Genomic DNA, 27,313 nt, shown 5'->3' with positions numbered 1-27,313 from the left:
AGCTTGTTGCATTTGATTGGCCAACAGCAAATTTGTAATAGAAATTTACTAGCATTTGTTATTGATAACAAGTTTTATGAAACACGGCCCAGACCAGATATCAAGGGAAATACATGTATCATTAATGCACAATAAAATGACCAAAGACATGTACCTACGCAAGGGTCATTCCTACTGCATTTCCTGCTGAAATCTTGCCCCTTCTACCAATACACAAATGCTAGGATGAGAGCAACATTTGCCTTACTCCATTCTAATTGATGCAGACAAAATGGTGCATTTGACCTTGTTACAGGTCTATAGGTTATTACTAAGTCTGTGGTTACTACTCCCTAAATATCTTACTCCTTAGCTGATACTCCAATGTTAGTTTGTGTCATCTTCTGCAAGCTGAGATATATCCTCGCCTGGCTGGCAGAAGGGCGTTAGCTCGGATCTCAGGTAAAAAATGAAGCGCTAAGCAGAAGGGCGTTATAGCACTATATTGCCTCAAACTTTAATAAAACTGACTTATTTCCGAAGAAAATTTGTGGCCGTGTTCTGTTAAAACATTTCTATTAGTCTTTTAAGTTTTTAAAACCATTTTTGAGATGGAAATCAGTTTAAATATAAAACAAATCTTTAAATGCGAATAATTTGAAAAGTAGTTTTTAAGTCGCTTGCGCGCTAACGCCCTTCTGCCAGCCGTGCGACGATATGGCTGTCGGCATTTTCTTCTGATCGTTGCAGACAAAATGTCTGAAGTTGTACACATCTATGAATATAATATCAATGGTTACTACCTGCTAATCTCTTGTTCCTCAACAGATACTCTGATGCTGGATTTAGTCGTCTCCTCCTATTTGATCTATGACATACATTCAACTTGTTGCAGACAATATGGCTGAAGTTACAAGTCTATGACTATAATAGCAATGTATATTACCAGTTAATATCTTGGTCCTCAGCCGATACTCGAATGTGAGTTTGAGTTGTCTCCTTCTAGCTGAGATATTTGACATGCTTTTGAACTGTTGCACACAAAATGGCTGAAGTTACATGTCTATGACTACAATATCAATGGATACTACCTGTTAATATCTTGCTCCTCATTCAATAGTCATATGTTAGTTTGAGGCCTCTCCTTCTAGCTGACATACCTGTTTATGACATAGTGTCAAACTGTTGTAGACAAAATGGCTGAAGTTACACGTCTATGACTATAATATCAATGGTTATTACCTGCTGATATCTTGCTCCTCTGCCGATACTCCGATGCTGGCCTGTGTGGTCTCCTGCAGGCTGAGTGCTATGGCTCTTTGTAGGTCCTCTTTCTCGTCTCGATCCTGAGTCAGGTCGATCACATCACCCGACTTACCGTCCTCTCCTGAAAAATCAGTGAAAATGAGAAAAAGAGATAAAGGCTAACTTTAAAATAAAGCAGATGTGGAAAAAATGTCTGTTTACGTCTTAAGGCATGAAATCAATGATAAATAAAGTCTGATTTGATTTCAAAAGTAGATTCACCCTCAAGACATAGATTGCAAAGCACTTGCTATTAAGTTTGATCAACCGCTAATTTCACTGTCACCCTAAATTTTTTGGTAACATTTTAATTAAAGTTGAACCATGGGTGCAGCAAAACCTTGAAAACCCTGTAACTTAATAAACAGGTTCAAAAGTGAAATTTGGCAATTTTCCAAAGTTTATTTCTGTGAAGACAGCCATACAGTAATTAGCAATCTATTTTTGGGGTCTCACATTAATTTAATAATAATAATACATAAGATTTCTAAGGCGCCAAATCCATTTGACAATCAAATGCTCAAAGTGCAGCTTGTGCAAAAGATTAAATAGACTGTACATGACAAAAGTGCAAAAGGAAAGGTACATACATGAAAGGTAATGGTAATCATCTATAAGCTATTTCTTAAAATTGTTTTATAACACTTTACCAGAACTGCTATTGACATACCTTGAGGCCTGTTTCTTGGACCATGCACGCTGGCCGGAGCATTGGCTGGCTGTGCTGCTGCAGTTGCTGCAGTCGCGACTGCCACTGGTTGGTGGGCAGCATGGTGCCTTGGGTTCCCCTGGGCCGCCCCCGCTGCTCCTGCTGCCCCTGCTCCGGCTGCTGCTGTGGTGGCCTCGTGGCCCTCGGTCAGGAAGGTGATGGCCTGGGTGATGTCGCCGTTGCTGGCCTCGTAGGCGTGCCTCAGAGCGGCCAGGTCCTGGACTCCGGTGATCTCCTTCAGCTGGTTGAGGGCGGTCTCCTGATTCTTGCGAAAACACAGAGAAGAACAAACGGTAAAGTGTTAAAGCCCAATTATAGCTACTTGCGCCCTCTATATAGGAAACAATGCCTAATCAGTGACCATTCGTCCCCCATGATGCCCTTTTTCTTATGTTAATTGAGAGCTGAGTTGATGAGATAACCACCGGTCAGTGACCATGCATGGAGGTCTAATCCCTCCTGGCCAAACAAGTGCAGTGCTGAATACCAAGACTGTAGTAACTTGGGCTAGAATTTATGGGAAATGTGCACTATACCGAAATCAAATCGTAATCCATGCAATCATTATATGCCTTGCAAAAGCCTTCAGTAACTATGAAGCCTTTTACACAACGTGAAACAAGTACATGTACACGCTGTACATGTCAGTGAGAGCTTTGAAGGTGGTGCCCTAAACTCTCAAAATCCAAGAGCTACTATTATAAAATAAAGGGGGAAAAAAGGACACTGCTTAAAAAAGATTTTCGTCATTGAACATACAGTGCAATGATTAAACAGGAATATTGATACAAAGGTAACCTCAGCCCCCATTTTCCTTATCTTTTAGGCAGGGGGCAGGTGGAGGAGACCGGGTTTGTCGGGGCTGTCGTACCTACCATGTTCATGGAGCGAAACTTTCTCCTCAGGGAAAATGTTGAATTCTCTTCCCCTGCAGCAGCAGCCCCATTCTTATCAAGTAGGAGCTCGCGAACTGTCATTGTGCTTTCAAACGACTTCAACAAGTCCACTGATCCAATAGTCTTAAATCCAATTACTCAATTAGTCTAGATTACAGTCTAGATGATGGACTTGTATGAAATTTGTTGAATACTATTCACAAGTTGCCAGAGAAAAGGAAACCTGATAACTTATTCAAGAAATATATACTGTAATCCAGTTGATGTTGCATGTCCATGTAGTAAAAGTTCACAGAATGAGGAATTCCAACAACTCAAACAGATCTTCTTCTTCTTCTAGAGTCTAGATGATGGACTTGTATGAAACTTGTTGACTACTATTCACAAGTTGCCAGGGAAGAGGAAACCTGATAACTTATTTGAGATTGATAATCCAGTTGATGAGTATGTTACATGTCCATGGCCATGTGTACATACATGTACATGGTGAAGTTGACCAGTTTTCACAAGTTCACAGAATGAGGAATTCCAACAACTCATTCACCATATTAAATACAGGTCTTCTTTTTCTTGAGTCACTACACAGGCCCGGTCCAGTGAAGGAGGCAGGATATCCTACCACACAGGCATAGCTTTATGAGCATGTACATGTACAGGTATGACAATTGGTGACCAGCAGTCAGAAGTTCACAGACTGTTCACTTTGAGGCATCCACAGAAAACCAAAGTAGTTCTTCAAGCAGCATTATCTGGATCATTGGAATAAAGGCTCGTTCAGATATGGCACAGCAAACCGCTGCAAAAAAAATCTGTCATGTTTTTTTTTTTATGTGTAAAATGAATGGCAACTGTGTGCAACACAGACGGTCCGGTATTCACTGAACTCTGTGTTATAAGATTCAGAAATGTAAAACGTATCACACTTTATGTCATCGTAACAAAACATCGCGGTTTTGCCACATCATATCTGAACGAGCCTTTAGACAGCATGTGTTTAAACAGATGATGGCATTCCCAGACTGAGTTGTACACTATGAACATCCTCACAAAAACAAAGCTTCAACAAAGAAAACTCCGGATGGTACACTACTTTAATCTGATGATATTCCGGTAACTCATTGAAGATCCTCTTCCAACACAAGCATAACTAGAGGAGTAGACTCATCGTGCTGTTTAAATTCATTGAGCGAAGCAGTCCTGTACACCGAGGATAATCAAATGTGCAATTATCATCAAGAAGAAAAACAATTTGGACAGGAAGAGAGTAACAATGATCACCTTCACTACAGATGCTACCAAAAAAAGGAAAACATGCAAGAAATGAGAAAGGCCAACCTCCACTGCTTCAGAAATGCAAGGCTCTGCAAGAATCAGACAAAATAATGTAAACTTTTCCTTGAAGTACATGTTCAATTGATACCCAGTCAATGTAATCTTAAAGGCATTGTTTAACAATGCCGAATTTGAGATGCATGGCCCTACGTGTTATCAGTGTCGTTGATATATGGTGAAATATTGAAGCCCTAACAAAAATTGTGATTCAAAATGATCATGAAGTGCTTCACAAAAAAGTATCAATCCTAGAGTGACCGGTTATACCATACTCATTTTCCCCAATAGACTTTATAGTGTTATAAAAACTGCTGGGAAAACAGTTTTTGAAATTCCCATTTTCCAATAAAAAATATCTTGATAATCAGACGGGCGATCAGCTTGTAAGCATCATGGGATTCCTGACTGACCTAAAGGTTTATAATTATGGCTTCAGCATGAGCTAAATCCAGGATTTCATTTAGAATCTGAGACAAAGATACCAAATCCCTTTAATCCAAATGTAGACTAGAAAGTGAAAATAGAAATGTACTGGACCTTTTATCCTGCAGGAGGAAGGATATCCTGGGACCTGTTTCACAAAGTCTTTTTTCAATGACAAATGACAAAAATCAGTGACAAATCTGCCGATAACCAATCAGAAGCAAGGATTTTACTAGCTTATAACAAACATTTGTCACTGATGACAAGTTTTGTGAAATGGGGCCCTAATAGTGAGAAGCCATACCCAGAAAAGTTGACCAATGAAAAGTATGATGTAGAAAGTGAAAGGACCATGAACACTTTTGCCAATTAACTAATTGCATTATGTCGGAAATATGAAGAGGAGGAAGCCTTAAAGGGGAAGGTTGAGTTCTGGGAAGAGGTGAAAAATAATTTGTGAACTTTTTCATTCTTATTATGCAAGTGTGGAAGAACATCAGATAAGACATGTTCCCTGAAAAGCATGGCTCTTCAAATGCCTTCATATTCTAAATATGTCATGTAACATCGTAAAACTCGGGGGTAGGTTTTTACGCCATGTGTTCGTGTAGTCCTGTATACATCTTTCTGTGTACAGTGTTTGTAACTTTACCAAGACATGGCCAATTTCATATCATTTTGATAATTCCAGAACCTTGCAATACACACAAATTCTTATATGCTAGATGATCAACCTTTTCTGGTCGATTCCACACCGTTTCTTTTACAATGCAATCGCCTAACCAGAACTCAACTTCATCTTTAAATGCTCATTTCTACTCTTTTGAGGGGGCAGAGAGTACAGGGTACATTAACATCATGCTTATAAGGAGAATATGCCGAAGTGCAATTTAAAAAATGAAATTTTATCCTAGTCAAAAATTCATTCACAAATCAAAAACTGGAATCTTCAAAGGCCCCCCCCCCCCCCTCTCTCTCTCTCTCTCTCTCTCTCTCTTTCTCTCTCTCTCTCTCTCCCTCCCTCACTCACGCTCTGTCTCTCTCTCTCTTCTTCTTCTTCTTCTTCTTCAAGATAATCTGCCTCCTTCAATACTGAAGATTCTTGCAGATGCCGTATACATGTACTCGGCCTGATTGGGGTGTGCAGGTGGACCATTACACCGGGGTTTCCCCCTACTCTTGTACGAATAGTGCAATGGGTTCTTAACGTGCAAGGGTGGTGACTCTCCTGACACGGGGCCTCCATTTAACGGCCTATCCGAGGGACGGAGTGTTTTCCACTTGACATAACCTGCGTCTATGAACAAGGGAAGGGGCACGTTAACACACAACGCAGACTTCAGTCATCCGCCTGGGTGGGAGTCGAACCCGGGATCTTTGGTTCGACAGGCAGACGCTTTACCGACTGAGCCAACTCTCTCTCCCTCTCTCTCCCTCACTCTGTCTCTCTTCATGTACCTCTTTATGAGATGTTTTGATAAAGGGATTTCTGTTTTTAAAAGTCTCGAACTTGAATGACTTGATCAAGAAGCATGGGTGTCGATCCTTACGTAATACCTATTCATCAGGGGGGGATGATCTATTCATTCATCCCCCCCTGATGAATAGGTATCAATGACAGATCGACACCCATGTCAAGAAGCTTATTAAAATTTGAAAATCAATCATCAATTGATTACATTCTACCTCACAGTTCTCCAAAGCATATATTTCTCTATCACAATAAAATTTAACAAATAAAAATAACAATTAGACTTATAAGACACAATTCCAAACCTTTTACCGATACTAAGTTTTCATTGGATTTTAGGCCAATTGGATTTACAATAATTCATGTTACAAAGCAATACTAATTCCCTGTAAAAACAATTCCAAAACTGAAGCAAATGAAGAAGCAAAGATCCAAAAACATTAGAACTAGAGACAAGCCAGATTGTTTCCGCATATCAAGTCAACAACGCCGTAAAAAATGTTGCAGACAGAAGCTCAACACAATTATTAATTACTTCCTCTCATTGTAATGTTGGCAGAAAATGAGAGGGAATATCTTACTGGAATCTGCTTATAAATTTTCAAGAGCGACCGGAACACAATATCTTGGATACACAAGAAAAAACAAAAGTTTCGCTTCTTTTCTTTTCTATTGTTATTCTTTTTAGTTACATGTACAGTACATGTACATGTACATGTACATTCATGTAAACATAATGAAATGTTTCCAAATATATATATCAGCACCTAATTGTATAAGCAAAAGGATCATTCTTAAAAGAGACAGAAAGTATTCATTGAAGGTTTCCAGGATACAAATGACCATCTATTCACAAAGGCAAGGGAGGAACGATTTCTAAGGATGCAGTCTTCCATGTACATGTAGTCATATCTCAATATCATCCATCCTTTTAGCAGGAACGCCTTCTCTCATCCTGTTTGTGCAAGACTACATCCGTTTAAAACTCCATTCCACATAGAAAAGCATAGACCAATCACGAAAAGGACACAGCTCCAAAGACACAGATTACTCTGTATCTAGTAAGGCAGAGCAGAACCAGTCTTAAAGGATGCGATCATAACTCCATCTCCTCCAACATGGAAACATTTTCTATCATCCTGTTTGAGAAGAAGGACTGCATCTATTGAAACTTCCAGTCCACTAAGAAAAATATAGATCCACAAAGTATCTGTCCACAAAAAGAACACTGCTCCATGAATACCGGTACAAATTTCTCTTTATTCACAGAGGAGGGGCAGGACCAGGGCCAGTCTTAAAGGATGCGATCATAACTCCATCTCCTTCCGCATGGAATTACTTTCTATCATCCCGTTTTCAGAAGAAGGACTGCATCTATTCAAACCTCCAGTCCACTAAGAAAAACAGAGATCCACAATATCTGTCCACAAAAAGAACTCTGCTCCATGAATACCGGTACAAATTACACTTTATTCAAAGAGGAGGGGCAGGACCAGGACCAGTCTTAAAGGATGCGATCATAACTCCATCTCCTCCAAAATGGAAACATTTTCTATCATCCTTTTTAAGAAGAAGAACTGCATCTTTTCAAACCTCCAGTCCACTAAGAAAAACATAGATCCACAATATCTGTCCACAATATCTGTCCACAATAAGAACACCGCTCCATGAATACCAGTACAAATTACTCTTATTCAAAGAGGCGGGGCAGGACCAGGACCAGTCTTAAAGGATGTGATCATAACTCCATCTCCTCCGCCCCACGTGGAAACGCTTGCTCTCATCCTGTTTGCGTTTAAGGACTGCATACAGTGAGTAATGGATGAAGGGCTGTATATCTGATAAGGATGCAAGTCCAAGATAATAAGGAGGAGGAGTCTCAGCAATTGCAGTCCATGAGGAAATTGTGTCCTCCTTCATATAATGCAAAACTTAATTGTAATCGATAAAGACTCTAAAATCTAAAAACGTGTTAGATTTGTGGCATATACATGTACTGTACATGTTAACAACTAAATTATTCCTACCCTTACCAAGTGTTGTATTGTTTTAGTGCCCCGGTATGTGAAAAATCAATTTTTCCCAATTTATGTTTCTTGAGAATGTGACATATTGAAGTTTGTACTGTATGTAACATCTAGAAGTACTCAACAAAGCCATAATTCAACCTTTCATTATTGAGCTATGAAAACATTGAATACATCAAATTTACAAGGGATGCTATTGAAGTGCTTGGACCAAGTTGCGTCTACAGGACAACATTTTGACTGACATATCGCATCCCTCTAGAGCATTTGCTGTGCTAGTACAGAGATGATAGTACTGGGATGTATGGAGAAAGGTATTTCAGGAATCTGAATAGGCCTGACACATGCATCTCACAGGGCAAGATGTAGTCTCAGTATACAGTCCCTTCAATCGTTGATGCAAGCAGATCAATAGTCTAAAAAATCAGACTCTTATGTGTAATGATTCTCCCCCCAATTAGCGATTTCAATTATCAATGTACATTTGTACATGTAGGGTTTCACATAACACAGTAAAACGCTTCAAAGAAATAATGCAGAAAACTTTTGTACAAAATGGAGTATATTTAGGGGTAAAAAACAGGTCTAGAATAGAAGACTACACATAGTCATCACATCTGGTATTCTGAATGATCATGGCAGATCATTTTGTTGGAATCATACCTTGAAATAGACTGTACTTTAAAATAGAGAGACCATTATATTTTAATGTGTGCATGCAAACATCCTGTATCTTAGATGTATAATGTACGTACACACATACATGTACTTCACAATTTCACAATTTCACAATTTTCACATTGGATGGGTAAATTAAAACAGTGAACAGATATTACAGGAGTTGGCTATACTTTTACAAAGAGGTTTCATCAATCTGATCATGTATTTCATTATTTCTTAGCAGAGCTCTTTTATAGTTATATTAGTACATGTAACTTCCAAGAGCTAAAAATGTTCACTGCTTCTGAATATCTTTAAAACACTGGTCAGAGCAGGGTCTTATAAATCCAAACTTTCAATTTCAACTTTAAATTGTGTACAAATATACAGTAATCAGGGCCAAGCCTCCGGTGTAAATAACAGACGTAATTCACTTCAGTCAATTAAGATTAAATACAAGTTGTGTGAATCAGTCATGATAGCACTGCAGACTGAACTGAATGTAAAGGATGTGCAACTTTAAGGCCGTCTGTACTAGTTTGGCCAGGAGGGATTAGACTACCCAGTCCTCTCCCATTTGCTATGTGCTGAAAATTGATGTGATGTGACGTCATCAAAATATCACTGTTTTGGTGACGTCACATCAGAGGCCATTCCTGCATACCCGGTACATGTGCAGACAATGTCCTTCAACAAATGAACATATTTTCAGGGCAATTATTTCTCAATGATAAGAGTTTGATTGCTAGTTTTAAACATGAACATATTTTAAACCATTTTAAAATGGAAGTGATGCTGATGAAAAAAGAAAAAAGAATAGGCATGTGTCACACTAAAGCTTGTTTTCTTTGAACATCTAATGTACATGTAGCTTTTCTCCTGAAATATCCATACTGACATTCTTTTTTGGACTATAACTTCTTCATTCTATTTGCTTAAATGGAATCAAAGAACAATTTTTTAATTACTCATGTTTGTCTACAAAATACTCAATAATCAAGCTCCACAATATTTTAGATACCTGTTTGAATTTATATACACCTACATGTATACCAGGGCATTGAGGTCAGCCAGTGATCCTCTCCGTCTCGCAGTTACCCGCACATTAGACGGCGATAGGACATAATACTGTATCTGCTTTACAATGTACTGAAATGATCCAACACTTAGAATTGGACAGTCTTCATTAGTTATTATCTTACAGAAAGGCCTTGAAAACACATCTTCTTTGCAGTTTGTAGTTGTAAGATTTTTTTTTGTATTACATTTATTTATGTAATTGTCATTTACTGTTACATAAGCACTTTGGGCCATGTAGGAAAAGCGTGGTATAAGTAATAATAATAATAATATTTAATGCATTGCGATCAATCAATATCTATAATATAAAATGGTTTTATTTCTAGATGTTAACTGTTTTTTTCTACCCTGCCCCCCCCCCCCCAATCATTCCTGAGAAGTGGATAAAAGAAGAGGTACATGAATGTGTTAAATATCAGAATAACTTTGAAAATTAAGAAAAATTGAAAGCAGCAACAAAATTCATTAGTGATTTATCAAGCAAGACTACTCCAACAAAATTGCAAATGTTCATTTATCCCTGTTTCATTTTATTTCATCTCCACAAACAGAAGGAGTGTAACAATGAAGCGTCTACAACAAAGAGACAAGAAAGTGAAGAAACCATCAATCTTTTATTTGTGTATCTGTAATCTGCTATTTTCATGAATCATCAGAATTGCATGTACAGTGCACATACAATTTTGTATCATCACTTTTAGCAGATCCTAGAAGCAATCTCAGGAGGATGATATGATAAAAATTGTTTCCTCATAAGACGTTTAGCATGCATCATAGAAGTCAAAGGCGCAAAAAAACAAATGACAATATTGAAACATAATTCACAGGTCTTGACAGCATCGGTACAGTTGCTATGGTATGTCTAAAGAATTTGGATAGCATGGGTCGCGGATAACGTGTCGTTGCGGCATTAATGTCCTTTGGCAAGACATTAATCTACATTTGCCAGTCTCCATCCGGGTACAAAATGTGTTAATGCCGTAGGGCAGCTGGGCTAAAGCCAGTCTACTATGTACAGTGTACATGAACTCATGAAGGCACATCAAGCATCCCTTGGAATTGGTGTGCGCAATACAAATGTAGCTATTATCAATGTTTACTACTATTATTAATATTACACTACATGTACCTGTTTGATTGTTATGAGATGTGTCATCTTACAACACCTCCACTCATCTCTTCAAAATGGACTTTTTATTACTCTAAACATCTTCAGATTCAGTGCAGCATGTTGCAGCATATTAGTATACGCCAGTCTATACAGGAGTACTACATTTATTATGTTTCTTTCTACTTTAGTTCTACTTCTTCTTGTTCTTCTTATTCCACTTTTTTTCCTCCCTCTTTTATTTTTTATCTTCTTCTTTGTTGTCTTCTTCTTCCTCTTCCTCTTCCTCCTTCTTACTCTTCCTCCTTCTTCCTCCTTCTTCTTCCTCCTCCTCCTCCTCCTTCTTCTTCTTCTTCTTCTTCTTCTTCTTCTTCTTCTTCTTCTTTCTTCTTCTTCTTCTTCTTCTTCTTCTTCTTCTTCTTCTTCTTCTTCTTCTTCTTCTTCTTCTTCTTCTTCTTCTTCTTCTTCTTCTTCTTCTTCTTCTTCTTCTTCTTCTTCTTCTTCTTCTTCTTCTTCTTCCTTCCTCTTCCTCCTCCTCCTCCTCCTCCTCCTCCTCCTCCTCCTCCTCCTCCTCTTCTTCTTCTTCTTTCTCCTTCTTTCTTCTTCTTCTTCTTCATTTTCCTATTGTTCTTCTACCTTATCTTCTTCTTCATCTTCTCTTCTTCTTTCTTTTCTTCTACTTCCTCTTCCTCTTCTCTTCCTTTTTCTTCTCACCCTCCTCCTCCTCCTAGTCCTACCTTTTCTTCTTGGTGAGTTCCCTCCATTTTTTCCTCCTTACTGTAGATCAGCAATCAAACAACATGAACAAGAAGCTCAGTGCTTTGTCATCTCCTTCCTCTCTCTCTCTCTCTTTCTTCCATTTGTCTTTGCATTGCATGATTGCAGATTGCCATTTTATTAATGCCAAATTATTTATGGAGAAAGAAAATAAGAATCTTTTCAATGTAATTACCATTCCTTGCACTCATTAAATACTACATTTAGTATGGCAATCACTTAAAATCTTAAAATGCTCACTATAGTATACATGTAGATCTAGATAACTCGAAAGTTTTGTGCAACATGCAACAGGCAAATCAAATGAAAGACTTGACATGGATATCAACACTTGGGACTGTATTGCAATTTTAGACTCTGAAATTCTGTCAAATATCTTCTTTTCTGATCACTTACCTTTATAAGCTGCTGATTTCGAATTGCATTTTGTTCGACTGTCATCTTGCTCGGGGTTCCCGTCACTTGTGCAAGTATTCACAATATTATCATTGCTGGGAAAATACCCCAAAATAGAGCGCACAACAACAAATTTGCATTCTTACACATGTAAAGCTAAATTGAAGAAATACCATGCACTAAATAAAACACACTCCTTTTCAAAAGAAAGACACAATATGTGAATATTTCCCTCAAAATGCATCAATATAATATATTTGTGAGCCAATTTGATCAAAATATATTTATTCATAATTAAGAAATGTATTGTTTACATATTTTGTATTTCTTTACTTAATTTCCTTCTTTTTAAAACCATATTTGCTTATGCATGAAGGGAGGGCTCCATAATTTAGAACAGCAGAAATTGTCAACTAGTCTGTAATAAAGTAAATAAATTTGATTTATACGATTTTTCACCTAGAAATCTCTTTGAACACGTATGGAAACTAATAAAGCCATTGTCAATGTATTTCATTTAGATGTAAACATCTGTTTAAAGAATAATAAACAAGTTTATTTTCTTCCAGTGATTGTATGAAAAATATGTGAAAATATGTCACATCCTTTGTTATAAACTAAAAAGTATTAATGCAGGCTAGTCAAAACAAGATGTCTGCGCCCTGGTAAAAATTTAGAAATGTTATGTGGCATATAACTTTGCGATTTCTTCCGACTGGAGGCTGAAACTACTCTGTAACGATGGCATTTTTTCTTGACTCTTTTGTCATGTTCAGTACCCAGGTGATTGTATAATCAATTCCTATTCATGTTATTGCAGTCTGGAAATTAGGTCTAACTAACTTATTTAACGGTGTACCCGAGCCCGAGGCGACTGGACTTGTCACTGGGGGCTAACTGCCCCGGGCGCTCCCGTTCAGCGTCGGCCAAGGGCAGGGCAGGGGTTAGGCCTTAGGGTAAGGCTCGGCGACGCTAGTGTACTTTCGTATCCATTTTGACCCGTAACTCCGGCGTGGAGATACCCTATTAAAATATACCAAAACATCAAATAAATCTTCAACAATTGTTCAAATAATGGTAATGAATTAAAAGTAGTTATTTTTCTTACCAGTTTTCGTGTCAATTTTCTTATCTCTTTTGGAGTATTCCTAAAAACAAAGATATTATAGATCTAATACACTTTCACACAGGTTTCGCGGGCAAACTGCTGCACAAGTACCTTACAATTGCCTACCGTACCGACGAAGGGATGCGGGTGTGCGTGAAGTAAGCGAGTGTAATCTCAGATCCTCATTAATAGTCTACATCAGTACATGTAACTAAGTAATTCACTTGATGATCATTATTACGGTCACTAATTTCATACACGTAAGAAAAAGGTAAGAAACATAACATAATATCTTTTTAGAACGCCAGACTGAGCTGCGCCTGAGGGATGGACTCGCTGATCTCCAAAAAGCGGAGGGACAACAACACAGAGAGAGATAAAGATTTAGACTCTAGGGCCAGGGTCTAGTTGATTTGTGCATGTTTTAGTAGGGTACCGGTATCTGCACACCGGAGTTACGGGTCTAAAATGGATACCGAAATACACTAGCCCTCGCTCCGCTACCAACTCGACGGAAGGTAGATGAGGGGGGTAGAGTTGGAGGTCGTTTTAATGAACCGTCATAAGTACAAGATCAACAACATCTTGACGCTGTCGCTCAAATTGTCCTCTAAGTCAGTGTTTCAGAAAAAAAAACGTCTTTGCCATGGGCATGGCAAATGATAATTTCCTCTACAAGAGACTTGCCGCGAATCCAAACCTGTCGTAAATCTCACAATATCTTTTTAGAACGCCAGACTGAGCTGAGTCTTGAGGATTAGATCTACCTCAAGATGAATTAGATTCTACTAGGTATTAGATAACATTGGTTATCATCATTATTGTTAATATCCTCATTCTTTTATATTTATATTTTTCATATTGTATGCAGATATTGTTTTTCTTGGGTGGTTGGATTTTCTTCATGCGCAAGCTGTTTAAGAACTATGAGGTGAGCTACTTTATACTAAATTTAACTATAATTTATTTTACTCAAATAGACTTTCAGGTTTCAGTTTAATTCATCCTTCTCTTGTTTAAAGCAAGTCAAAGTTTGTCATTTGATGTTACAAAAAAAGCAATGTGAACAATTGAAAATACACCTGTTTTGAAATTGATGCTATATCTATACCTAAATAGCTAGAATTTAAAAAAATGTTAATATGTTTTTTTTTCAAGTGACTACAAAACTTATTATTTTGATTGATAAATTGTTCATGATTCATGCATTCAATATGCAAATATGTAAACCTGCAATTTTTATAAATTTGATGTTTTCTGTAGCACTTTAGAAGTACCTGCAAAACTTTCTGCCATTGATTCATAAAGTGCATGTACATATACTTGTATCATTTTTAACCAAAGTGTTTTTGTGTTTTTACATGTACACAATCTATTTTATAGACTGTAAACCAGATTTAATCTTTATATATTCACAACTCTCTGTTTAAATGTGAAGCATGTGAAGTATTAGACGGAAAAACTATTTTGTTGGGGGTACATGTACATGTATGTAGCGCGTACCCCCAACAAAATACATTTTCAATCTAATGAAGTAATGATAATAATATTAATATATGACTCATTATGAGATTGTGTAAGTGAAATCAAATTCTGAAGGTGCACTTGTGGAACAAAAAAAACAAAAAAAGCACAGAAAAGCACCTTAGTTATATGCCAAGGAACAGAAGTATAGAACTTGCAAAAAATGACAGAACAACTACCGGTAGTTAAATGCTAAACACTCAACCCAAGTGATGTGATGGGTACCTGGCAGGAATTAATTCCTTCAAATGCTAGAGCGCCGTAATGGCAGCCGTGCAAGAACCCACTATTATTTATCATTATTAAATCAAACAAAAACATTTCACATTTGTGAGGTATATGAAGTATAATAAGGTAATGATTTTGTGGCTCAAATTAGACGATTTATATCATTCCACTGGCCCAAGCTTAATGACATTTTGGTGTGATTTGTATGCAGGTGCATCATGGGAGTGTGCAGTTGACCTTTTCTGTGACCTTTGCTCTTTCCTGCACGTTGTTTGAGCTCATCATCTTTGAGATTCTCGGTGTACTGCACTCAGAGTAAGTATCAGGATTTTGTTCATGAATATAATTACTAATTGTTAATGGTTATTATAAGTTCTTATCAACTGTAAGAAAAAAAGTGAATGATTCATGTTCAAGTATAGATAGTTTTGACATTGTAGTAGGATACAAACACACACAAAAAGGAAAAAAAATAAAGATTTTAAAAACGAAAATGAACATTTTCAATAGTATTCTGAGTGCACTTTATTATTCTAGGAAGACTGCACTCCTGCACACCCCCCCCCCCCCCACCCCTCCCCTTTTTAAATTGGCCTCTGTTTCAACCTTGTGTGCCAAAACTAGGACAATTTGTCCTGCAGGGGAGCTACTTTATTAGCCTTCAGAGGGGAGGGGGGCAAAGTTGTCTAGAGAACATTTTTCTCACAGGTCCTAGGTATAGGAGATAAGTTGTCCCAGGGGTAATTCTCCAGCAGTGTTAAAAAATTGTTGCAATGTTTGAGATGTTATTACATGATAAAACTCAAAGAAAATATATACAACCTCTGTATGCAGGACTGTACATTTGCATCATTTTAGATTTTACTTTAGTCTACCCTTTTCTACATGTATGCTATCCTACTATTCTTCCATCTTACTTTTCCTTCCTCTGTACATTTTACATATAGAAATGTACTATGCAAAGTTCTTACTCTATTCAACCAAGACCTTACCTCTCTCTCCATACTTTCTTCTGATCATTTCACAGTTCAAGATTCTTCCACTGGCGCATCGACCTGTATGCTATCCTGTTCGTACTCATTGTAGTACTCCCGTTCTACATTGCTTACTTCCTAGTCAGCAATGTTCCCTTTGGTAAGTACATGTTAGTCAGTTTTTATAAGAGCGCACTGAATTAGTGGTAGATTCAGCAGTCACTTCTAAGTTAGAAAGTTACAAAAAGACAAACAAAAGACAATGACTACCGGTAGGCACTAATTTTGGCAAGGCATTAATCTACATTTGCCACTCCTTACCCAGGGGAGAGATGGGGTCCTGGTAGGATGACGAAAGCATTTGTGTGAGTAATCGCCATATTCCCTCAGTGACCATACGGTAGGAATGCTTCCCAGGGAGTGGAGATGGTGCTCATTATGCATGAATGAATCCATTGACCGGGCTAATAATGTCTGTAAAGTGCTAAGAGATAGTATTTTGTATAAAGTTTTATGTAAATCCATATTATTATTATTATTATTCTGCATACACATTACTTATTTTCACCTCACAATACTCCATTTTTAGAGCAAAATGATTCACCGGAGATAGATTTAGAATTATCAACATTCTTTAATTCATCAAATTCAAGAAATATGAGATTGGGGAGTGGCTTACCATATCTGCATATATGAGCTTATTCCATATAAATACAGTCAAACCTGCTTTAGTCACTACCTGTCTACAAAAACCACATTATTTGGTGCCCTTGAAAATGGTTTCTCAATGTAACATACACTATAGGCACCTGTCTTCAAAGACCACCTACCTATAAAGACCACTTTTCTTGTCACCATTGGGTGGTCTTTATAGACAGGTTTCAATATAGTTGATTATTTCTCCCCCCCCCCCCCCCCCCATTTTTGTTTTGTTTTCATTGTCAAAAACTGTCAAACTGTTTACCTATTCAAAACTAGTCTTAAGACACATTTAGTCAAAATTGCTTTCGATGATTAATTAGCTCTGTTTACTTTGATGTGTATTCCATATGTATTGTAATTTGTAAGTTTATTTGCACTTCTTTGTTTTGTTTAATATATAATTGTTTATCAGTCTATTTTGTTTGTTGGTTATAGCGCTTAGAGACTTCGGTGGTAAGCGCTTCATAAGTAACGTTTTTGTTTTTTATTATTTGTTATTATAGTTGTTAAACGTCGCATGACCGTTTTCTTGACGGCAGGAGCGTGGCTCGTCTTCATCTATTTCTTCTGGAAGCTGGGAGATCCTTTTCCAATACTCAGTCCAAAACATGGTAGGTCATTAAGCCCTCCACTGCAAACCTCATAATTTGTTAACCCACTGACCAGTTCAATGAGGCAATGATTCAATAAGTAGTTCTCAATAATGTTAAGGTCATTGTTTCATTGTGCATTGGAATTAAATGAAATGAAATGAAAAGATTGAGAATAAATCTCTAGTGGCATTGGCTGGTTTTAGATTTGCAAAGAAAGCTACTGCTGCATCGCTGTTTGTAGTACTAGTGGCAAAGTTCAACCTTCTAGTTCTTTGAAAGGATTTTTTTTGCCAGAGACAGCACAGAAATGATTTACCATGATAGTCCGATAGTACTGCCTCTTATATCTACACTGTGTTGGCGCGTGATTGTGGAAGCAAAATAAATGAAGGGGGGAAATTAAGGACTCGTAAGAGATGCCATTTTTCTGTATGGTACAATATGTGACATAAAAAAGAAAGATTTATTTTCTTCATGTTTATGACTTGTTACCCTCTTTCAGTAATTAATTAACACCTTTTTGTAAACATTTTATTATTGTCAGGTATTCTTTCTATCGAGCAAGTGATAAGTCGAGTTGGAGTGATTGGTGTCACCTTAGCGGCTATTCTCTCAGGATTCGGAGCTGTCAACTGCCCATATACCTATATGGCCTACTTTACAAGGTTGGTTTGGTGATGGTGATGTTGATGGTGTTGATGATGGTGATGTTGATGGTGTTGATGATGATGGTGATGATGATGATGATGATGGTGGTGCTGGTGATGATGATGGTGATGTGATGATGATGATGATGATGATGATGGTGGTGGTGGTGGTGGTGGTGGTGATGATGATGATGACTATGGTGATGATGATAATGATGATGAAGATGATGATGTTGATGGTGATGATGATGATGACGGTGGAAATGTAGATTGTCATCATCATCTTGATGTTGGTGATGATGATGAAAATGATAATGATCATCATCATCATCATCATCATCATCATCATCATCATCATCAGCTTGATGATGGTGCAGGCCTGTGATGGTGGTATTGGTGATGATAATAATGGTGATTGTGATGATGATGGTGTTGAAAATGATAATGATCATCATTATCTTCATCATCTTGATAATAGTGGTGTAGGTGATGATGATAATGCAATGATGGTGATAAAAATGTATTGCCCCCATGTCAAGCGAATCTTATTGAGCTTTTTTATTGAGCTTTCTTGTCATCAAATGCAACTATGTTTTAATATTTCAATACATTAGTCAAGTGGTCTAATTCCCTACCATCATCATCATTTAACTCCCACCTAGGCCTGTTACGGAAGCAGACGTTCACAATCACGATCGCAAGTTCATGCAGGTCATGGATATGATTCTCACCAAGAAAAAAAGGTAAGCTCAGCACCAGAGGGCACAGTTAATCACAGTAAATGGGTACCTGGTAGGAATTTATTCCTTGAAATGCTAGAGCGCCGTATGGCAGCCGTGCTAAAGCCAGGGTAATAATCAGGAGCGCCAGGAGGGTCAAATCTGACTGACATGAGCGCTATACAAGAACCCACTATTATTATTATTATTATCACAGCTATCTGTGCACAGAGTTATGACAATTTGGTTTCAGTGAGTAAGATATGAGGATGTTGCTATGTTGGACAAGCAAACAGGTGAACTATATCGTCTCATTAAGTTCGCAATAGTCGAGCACCTTTTGTGTACGACGTAAATTTCTTCAATAATCGTGCCCAAGACAAATACTTTCAAAGTTTCAATATGAATTAGGGGGATACTAAAGAGGATACCAACAAAAAGAAAGAGAGAGGGGCCGACAGGTGGGGGTGGTGGTGGTGGGGGGGGGGGGGGGGGGTTAGAAACTTAGGGTGATGGCGTATAGAGAGAGTGAATAGATTATGCGAGAGATTTCAAAAGATTAAAAGAGAAATAGTCTGGTGAGTAATGAGACTAGGGTGCATGTCAAAGATGGAGTAGAGGTACAGTACAGGCACATGAGTGAGCAAAAGGGGGGGGGGGGAGTGAGAGAGAAAGAGAGAGACAGAGAGAGAAAAGAAAGGGAGAGAGGAAGAGAGAGAGAGAAAGAAAGAGAGAGAGGAAGAGAGTGTGAATAGAAGTGAGAGAGAGAGATAGAACCAGGCCTGATAAAAACCCGATTTAAAAAATAAAAAAAAAAAGATTTCTTCCCTTTTTTATCCTGATTTTCCCCGATTTCCCTCTTATTTTCTCTATTCTTTCCTATTTTGCCCTATTTTTTACCACAATTTTCTTACTCGTAAGGGGGGAATGTTGTTAGATGCCATTTTTTCCCTGCGAATCCTCTTCTTTTTTTTTTTACTCAAGGGGGGCGTGGTTGAGGGGAAAACAGTGATCACTATCACTTAAGTGATCACTATCACCCCTGGATAGAACAAAAGAGGGAGAGAGAGAAAGGAAAAGATAGTGATAGAGTGTGAGAGAGAAAGAGCGAGAGAGAAAGAAAGAAAGAGAGAGTGAGAGAGAGAGCGAAAGGGGACAAAGAAGAGCCTGTCCATGTACCTCCCTGTTGCTGCTCCGAACATACAGTGTACTACAGTCAAACCTGCTATATAATGACCACCTGTATAGAAAGACCACCTGTCTACCAAGTCCACATTTTTTGTTTCCCTTGAAAATGGTTTCTCATTGAAACATGTACTAAAGGAACCTGTCTACAAAGACCACCTGCCTATAAAGACCACTTTTCTTGTCTGCCTCGGTGGTCTTTATAGACAGGTTCACTGTATTGGTAGCGTATTTCATCTCTGTTATACAATCGTTACAGATTAGCGATTGCTGAGAGGGATGAACTGCAGAGGGCTTCGACAGCTCCTAGACCAAGTGGGATCTGGGGCATGATTAAGAGTGTCACAACATCCAACAATGCCAGTATCCTTTCATATCAAAAGAACAAATCTGTTGTATGCAACAAAATGTTGATAATGATGTTTTTTTTTAAGTACAATTAATTTTGTTATATAAGTGTAATTCATGTGTTTTTCTATGTAATCAATGAAATTATGTGTTTCATGTGTACGTTTTATCTAATTTATAAATGATGGGGAGAACCAAAAAAACAGATGTAGAGGTGTTGTGGTCCAGTGGATAAGTCTCCAGACTGTGAACCATGTGGTACAGGGTTCAAAGCCCTGTCGCAGCACTAATGTCCTTTGGCAAGACATAAATCTACCTATGTGCATTTTTATTAATTTTGCATTCTTTAAAAAGATGTACACATCGACTTGTTCAAAAGATACTGCATTCCTTTAGATAAAACAGATTGAATAATAAGCATCAATCAACATTAGCCACACTCTACTCATGTTAAGTTAAAGGTCAAGTCCACTCCAGAAATAATTTACTTTCAATAGAAGCAGAAAAATCGAATTTTTTCTTGAAAGAGATCAAACCAGATGTGAGTCAACTACAGCAGGAGATCAAGGGTTATGAGGAGTTGTCACGGCAACTCTATATTGAGCTTGTGGATCTCAATAGCACTATGGTGAGTCTTCTGCTGTTCACTTAGATTTTTTTGGAGCTTAAAGAACAATTTGTGTTCTGGTCATGTTATTGAAAGAAAGAAAGAAAGAATCGATCAGAAAAGGTTGATCATTTATCATAATTATAAGTATTGGTGTGTACTGCAAGATTCTGGAATCATCAAAGTGATTAAAGAAATTTGGCACAGTCTTGGTAAAAATAACAAGCACTGTACACAGAAAGATGTATATGGGACTACAGTACTACATGAAAATGTGGCATATAAATGTGGTCCTCATTTTTAAGCTGTTACATGTCATATTGAGAATATGAAGGCATTTAAAGAGCCATTCTTTTCAGGCAATATCTTTTTAAGATGTTTTTCCAAACTTGCATAATAACAATGATAATGCTCACGGTTTATTTTTCACCTCTCCCCAGAACTCAATCTTCTCTTTAAAGTGGTCCACTTTGGAACAGATTTGACTCGAATAAGGACAGGGCCAATCTAAAAATGACCCCATGTTTTATCAATCAACAAGAATCTATTAAAAGTTTCACTATATTTAAAACAAAGGATGTATGTTTTAATTTGTTCACTAAACTATCTATCGACTCTTGTTGAGGCTATATATATATATTTGGCTTTGTACGATACATGCACACATCCTCAACTAAATATGTATATTATTTTTTTTGTAGGTTTTTTTTTAAACTCAAGAATAACAAGTAGACTGGATGAATTAGATGTAAGCATTTATATGCCACATTCTCAAGAAACCTAAATCGAGACAAATTGATTTTTCACAAAGACCTATTAAAAATAATTACAAAACTTTTGTAAGGGTATGAATCATTTAGTTAACTATATTATCAATTTATGATTAAACAGTCAAACCTGTCTACAGCAACCGCCCAAGGAAAACACAAAAAGTGGTATTTGCAGACAGGTTCCTTTAGTACATGTTTCAATGAGGAACTATTTTCAAGGGAAAAAAAAATGTGCTTGTTGTAGACATGTGGTCTTTGTAGACAGGTGTTCACTAAAGCAGGTTTGAATGTATTAATACTTTGTATTATTCCGTTTCTTCCAGGAAAGGATTGAGTATACCAAGACTCTGAAGGGCCAATTCTTCAATTTATCAGGGTACTTCTTCTCACTCTACTGCCTCTGGAAGATCACCATCTGTACCATCAACATCATCTTTGACAGGGTCGGAAAGACGGACCCTATCTCAAAATTCTTTGAAATTTTTGTCGGTTGGCTGGGGTTCGATTTTGATGTAAGTTTATCATGACTGTAAGCCAATTGCAGTATCAATGATTGTTCCGCAGAGGGGTAACAGGGTTGGGTGGGGGGGGGGGGGGGAGGGGGAGGTATAGTAAACAGATAGCCTTTCTAAATACATTCTGCACCACAATAACAAATAAATGAATAAAATTGCAGCTAATGACATGCAATTTGAGTAGGCACTAAAGAGGGATCATATTAATATAGAGAGATGGCCTTTGTGGCAGGTTGAAAAAGGGAAATGACTTCTTTATTTTTGATAATTAACCACCTTTTTGTTCAAATAGTTACAGACTTTCTTGACTCTTTGTAACAAGAACGTCTTTAGGATATCTGATGAACGATCAAATAATTTTCATCTGAAAAAACTCAAGTTTTATGGTCTTGATTTGTCAGAGAAAAAAAGCTTATTTTCTTTCCTTTTTTTAATTATTTTCTAATATTTTCAAATGTTTATTTTGCAATGATGTTTAATAGATGTGAAAATGGCAGTCTACTTTGCCAGCAAGTAGGCATGAGTGCCTCAACTGATTACATTTTATATTCTGTATTTATCAAGGAAATGTAATCTGTGATTATTATTAAATGCCCTTTACAAATACAAACTGATCATTCGTTCAGTTCAGTTTGTTTTATTATCATATCGCAGCCTCAGCTGAATTACAGTCAAATTAAAGATAACATCTCATTTCATTTCGAAACACCATATTTCATAATACAATTGCATTTATATTTAAAAAAAGGAATATACAAAATAGATACTCTCATGTAATATCATTAATATTAGTTAATCTGAGAAACATAAATGCTTACAGTTTTCTTTACATGTTGTAAAATGATTTTGATTTTCCTGCATTTTAGTAACGGTATCCTTTCTGTTTTTCCTTTTCTGTATTTGATCCATATCCAGGTGAAATTCTGGTCTCAGCAAATCTCGTTTATTGTTGTGGGAATCATCATCGTTACTCAGATAAGAGGCTTACTCATCAAACTCACTAAGGTAAATTATCTCCTCCATTTCCCCTGGGGTGGTGTGTTTCACAAAGATCCTAAGTCGAACTTAACTCCAAGTTGGACTTAAAAATTATGGAGAGCCATTTGTAGCCTTAAAATTAAATATTTCCCAAAGCAAAAACTGAAGTATTTTAGACTTTTCATAAATTCCACATCAAGAACAAGAAATCTCCTTGATAACAGAAAATATGAATGATTGGAATCAACATTTCATGCCTTTCAAATGACTTTTACAAAATATTTTCAATGATACTAACGGCTTTCCATAATTTTTAATTCCAGCTCAGGTGACCCCGGTTCGAAACTGAGCCACGTCTTTCAGATGGTGACGTTAAAGGTCGGTCCCCAGACGTAAATGATCATATCTGATTGATACACGTCTGTGAAAACCCAATCACACACAGCAGAGTTGAGAGGAGAATGAAGCCCAAAGGAAGAGCGCAAATCACTTTCAATCCATTGTTTAAAGTCACACTTATCAATATATGAATTTCCATGTTATGCCATCTCATGTCTATGTATTGATCCTATCGTTTGAATTTATATCTCGTTCAGTTTTTCTATACGATGGCTAGCGCCAAGTCTTCCAACATCATTGTCCTCGGACTCGCTCAGATAATGGTGAGTACAGTGTAATTTTTTCGAAGGAATTACGTCAAGCAATCTTATGGGCATTTCTTCCAGAATTTCACTATTTTCTGAAGTGGAATTAGGATTATCAGTAGGGGTTTGGGAACCCTGAAGGTCCCTGAACCCTGCAATATAATTGAAGATGGTGGCTAACTTGAAAAGTTTATCATTTTAACAAATATTTTTAAACATAGTGTTACGACAAGAGGGTTCTATATTATTCATTATTACCTATACAAGGCATTTTAGCTGCAAAATAAAAGGCCATATTCTGCATGCTACTCCGAATAAGAAACCGAAGCTGGCAAAATTTGCCATGTTGCCCTCTTCCGGTTTTTCACCGTAGACCACTGTCCTTAATTACGAGTGCAATATTCTTCTTACAATGACAGTCCTTCCGCAAATAATTGTATAATGTTTGATCAAATTGAGTATTCATGACAGTTAATCATTTCGTTTCATTTTAAGTAACAATTGTTATACATATTTTCTTATTTATGATCCACTGTCAGAAAAATGCTTATTGTATTTTATATTGTTATCGAAAAATTGTGTACTTATATGAATGCAGAAGAAAATCAAATCAATCAAATCAAAATTTATATTGTTTCTCTCAGGGCATGTACTTTGTATCATCCGTACTCTTGATGCGTATGAACGTGCCACCCCAGTACCGCATGATAATCACGGAAGTCCTCGGTGACCTCCAGTTCAACTTCTACCACCGCTGGTTCGACAACATGTTCTTGATCAGCGCCCTCTCCAGTATCGCGTTCCTCTACCTCGCGCACAAGCAGGCACCGGAGAAGAGCGTCGGCGGTTCTTGACGATCGACGTTCCCCTTAAATGTTTTGAAGCGCGGTCTTCTTTGATGTGTGAATCTTCCTGGGCTAGAGTGTTTTTTGTACACACAAAGCAGTTGCTCAGGTTTTAATGTTCATAGTGTTCACACATACTTTTAAATTATTTAAGATACAGGTGTTTATATGCTTCCGCAGCTCGTAAACATGTCCACCTTGCACCAAGTAATACAAGTATAATAATAATACAAATAAAAATATGGATATTTATGTGGCGCCGGTAACTGCCAGGCTCTGATGCTCATGCTGCTTTACACATATTACCCTGGTTAAAGCCGAGCTGCCAAAGTAACTAGCGCTCAAGCATATCAGGTATCCATTTACACCTGGGTGGAGAGTGGCAAATGTATAGCATATGTATGGATTATTGATTGCCAATTTGTCTTGATTGAGGAGTTGGAAGTGTTCATTCTGAAACGCACCAGCCTGTTTCGACCAGCGGCAAAGGAAGAAATGAATAAACGTACAGTAGGTGCCATTATGTCAGGGGCAGACCATTGGGGTTGGGGTGTTGATTCCACTGTCGGCTCAATGTTTAATATGTATGTTGGCAAGGTTAAACACTCCTGTCTCTTCCAGAGATTTTAAAATTTGCCAAGATAGTTCCAATACTCTTTTTTATTCTTCTTTTCAAGCAGAAACAAATGTTAACAACTTTTGCAACCCTTTAAAATTCCTAATACTTTGACTTAAAAGTTGTTGAAAAAATGGAATATTGATGTATCAGCTGAAAACTATCATGTTTTTACATTGTGCCATAAATTTTAATTGCCACAGGTGTGCCCTGTAAGTGTTTTTAATCATACATTTACTGATTACTTTAAGGTCCAATTTTTGTTTAGAATCTGAGGCAAAGATACCCAATCCCTTAATAGTTAAACGATTATTTGAGGCGGTCGGTTTAACAAGATCATCATGGGTTTGTGTGTTGGAAGATGAATGAAATCATTCCCTCTTCTCTCTCTTTTTCCTCAGTACATTTATGAAACAGTTCAAGGCAATCAAAATATTTGTTTTTTTAATGCAAAAATCTACCATAAGTTCCATAAACCTTGGTTTTATAATTTATTTGGTATTGAACAACTTGAAATTGTTCTATAATCATTCAAACCATTTGTAAATTTGATGTGTTTTTGTGTATTTTTTGTAGCTCAAGAATGAAAGATGGATTCGTTGAATAGGGACCTGTGTTGAAAACGTTTAGATGTAAGCTTCAATAAGCAACATTCTAAATAAACCTAAATCAGGGCAAATCAATTTTTCACATACTTACAAAATTACAAAATTGAGTATGGGTATGAATCATTTAGTTGCTACCTCTCTATTGTATGTCTCGGTTTTAATGCTAAGTGTAATTTGAAGAGGCACCTTGTGAAAATGTGTCATTTGATGTTGCATTTGTTGGTAGGTCCCCCGAAATTTGAATGTGTTTGGGATTAACAAACAAAATCAAATACCAGATAACACATTTCTCTAGAAAAGTATGATAGATTGTACATAAATAATGCAATATTGTAGTGTTATTGTTCATTGCAAAATTTAAAAAATATAAAAAAAGGAACCAAAACCCCATTCTCCTTTGTTTTTGTTCTTGTTTGTATTTCAGGGAAATTTGATATTTATAATTGGTGTAGTCAGATTGTTCATGTCGATGTACAGGTGGCTGAGTGGCTGGAGGGGGGGGGGGGGGAGGCAGGGCCAGGTAGGAAGCCAAAGTGAACGCTGATTAAATTGTGTTGCATGTGCTGATGGAAAGTTAACCTGTAATATGCAGGGCAATTCAGAGCTCTTGCTTTCAGAGATACAGACCAGAGAGTTGGAGGTTAGTGAGAGAGAGAGAGAGAGAGAGTGTAAGAATCAAGAAGGCCTGATAATCAGAAAACATGGGGGGTGACGGCCGTAATAAGTACATCTTGTTAAAGAGAGTCCCAGAGAAATGGGAAAAAGACAGACAGAGGGGCAGAACCAGAGGCGTAGATACAGAAATGCAAAATCGCCTAAGGCCCCCCCCCCCCCCCCCCAACTTCCTTCAATTGAATGACTAAGAAAAAAAAGTGGAAAAGACCAATATAAACATAGAGAATTAGGAAAAGGACCCCCCAAAAGAGGACAATATGCTCCTCTGTCCCATCCCCCCCCCCCCAAATAAAAAATAAAAACAATCAGAGTCCCTGTAAACAAGCATATCATTTTCTGACTGAGCTCGGTCGTTGCCCCCAATATTATGATAGTGCCCCCTGCAACTTCTGAATTCACGCTACGCCCTCACTGGGCAGAAAAAGATATCAGAAAGCAGGAAACAAAAGCATAGCTTGACAGCATCGAATAAGTACGGACGGTGTCAGATCACTTTTCTTTTAGGCTACTCGCTTGATCACTTTCTTGTTCTTCAGGGCAGCGTTTCATGAAACCGTCATTTAAGTTCATTTAAGTTCACCGACATCCCAGTGAAACGTGTGTTAAACATACATTAATACACGCGTTTCAACTGGATGTCGGTGAACTTGTACTTAAAGGTGAAATTCAAAGAAAATCACAAATATGTCAACTAATGTATGACTAGAAACTGGTTAGCTAACAGATGGCCATCGTACAAGCTTTAGGTCAAATCAATATCGGGTGATTTATAAAATTTTATTACAACAACCTGCATAGCAGCTGGGATATACGAGAGATTCGCGGGAAAAATAACGATGTTTTAATGACGTCACTATATGGACC

The 27,313-nt window shown here is 37.4% G+C and overlaps 2 protein-coding genes across 4 annotated transcripts in view; one reads left to right on the top strand and one right to left on the bottom strand.

The window, feature by feature from the left end:
- The window catches only part of LOC100889886 (ubiquitin carboxyl-terminal hydrolase 25), a 35,142-nt gene extending 22,828 nt beyond the window's left edge, over positions 1 to 12,314 (bottom strand). For 2 of the 3 annotated variants that reach the window (XM_030977913.1, XM_030977914.1), the window contains exons 1-3: positions 12,164 to 12,314; positions 1,955 to 2,258; positions 1,222 to 1,366 (exon numbers count right to left, since the gene is read on the bottom strand). In XM_030977913.1, the coding sequence (XP_030833773.1) occupies positions 1,222 to 1,366; positions 1,955 to 2,258; positions 12,164 to 12,208 (494 nt within the window). In that variant the 5' untranslated portion in view covers positions 12,209 to 12,314. The remainder of the gene's footprint in view (positions 1 to 1,221; positions 1,367 to 1,954; positions 2,259 to 12,163) is intronic. The other variant, XM_030977915.1, reaches the window with a different exon arrangement.
- A 473-nt stretch (positions 12,315 to 12,787) lies between these two features.
- On the top strand, positions 12,788 to 24,712 carry LOC575810 (Golgi pH regulator). The gene is made up of 13 exons (XM_030977912.1): positions 12,788 to 12,946; positions 14,143 to 14,202; positions 15,235 to 15,338; positions 16,051 to 16,157; positions 17,203 to 17,310; positions 17,837 to 17,957; positions 18,602 to 18,682; positions 20,103 to 20,206; positions 20,731 to 20,819; positions 21,892 to 22,080; positions 22,999 to 23,088; positions 23,658 to 23,723; positions 24,350 to 24,712. Exons 1-13 carry the CDS (start codon positions 12,905 to 12,907, stop codon positions 24,557 to 24,559), a joined length of 1,371 nt encoding a protein of 456 aa, XP_030833772.1. The 5' UTR covers positions 12,788 to 12,904; the 3' UTR covers positions 24,560 to 24,712.
- Positions 24,713 to 27,313: the final 2,601 nt, after the last annotated feature.

The sequence above is a fragment of the Strongylocentrotus purpuratus genome, unplaced genomic scaffold (genome assembly GCF_000002235.5).
Source record: "Strongylocentrotus purpuratus isolate Spur 01 unplaced genomic scaffold, Spur_5.0 spur5_scaffold_1, whole genome shotgun sequence".
Classification (NCBI taxonomy): Eukaryota; Metazoa; Echinodermata; class Echinoidea; order Camarodonta; family Strongylocentrotidae; genus Strongylocentrotus; species Strongylocentrotus purpuratus.
The sequence above is the reverse complement of the archived record's forward strand: the minus strand, read 5'-3'. Positions and strand labels throughout refer to the sequence as shown.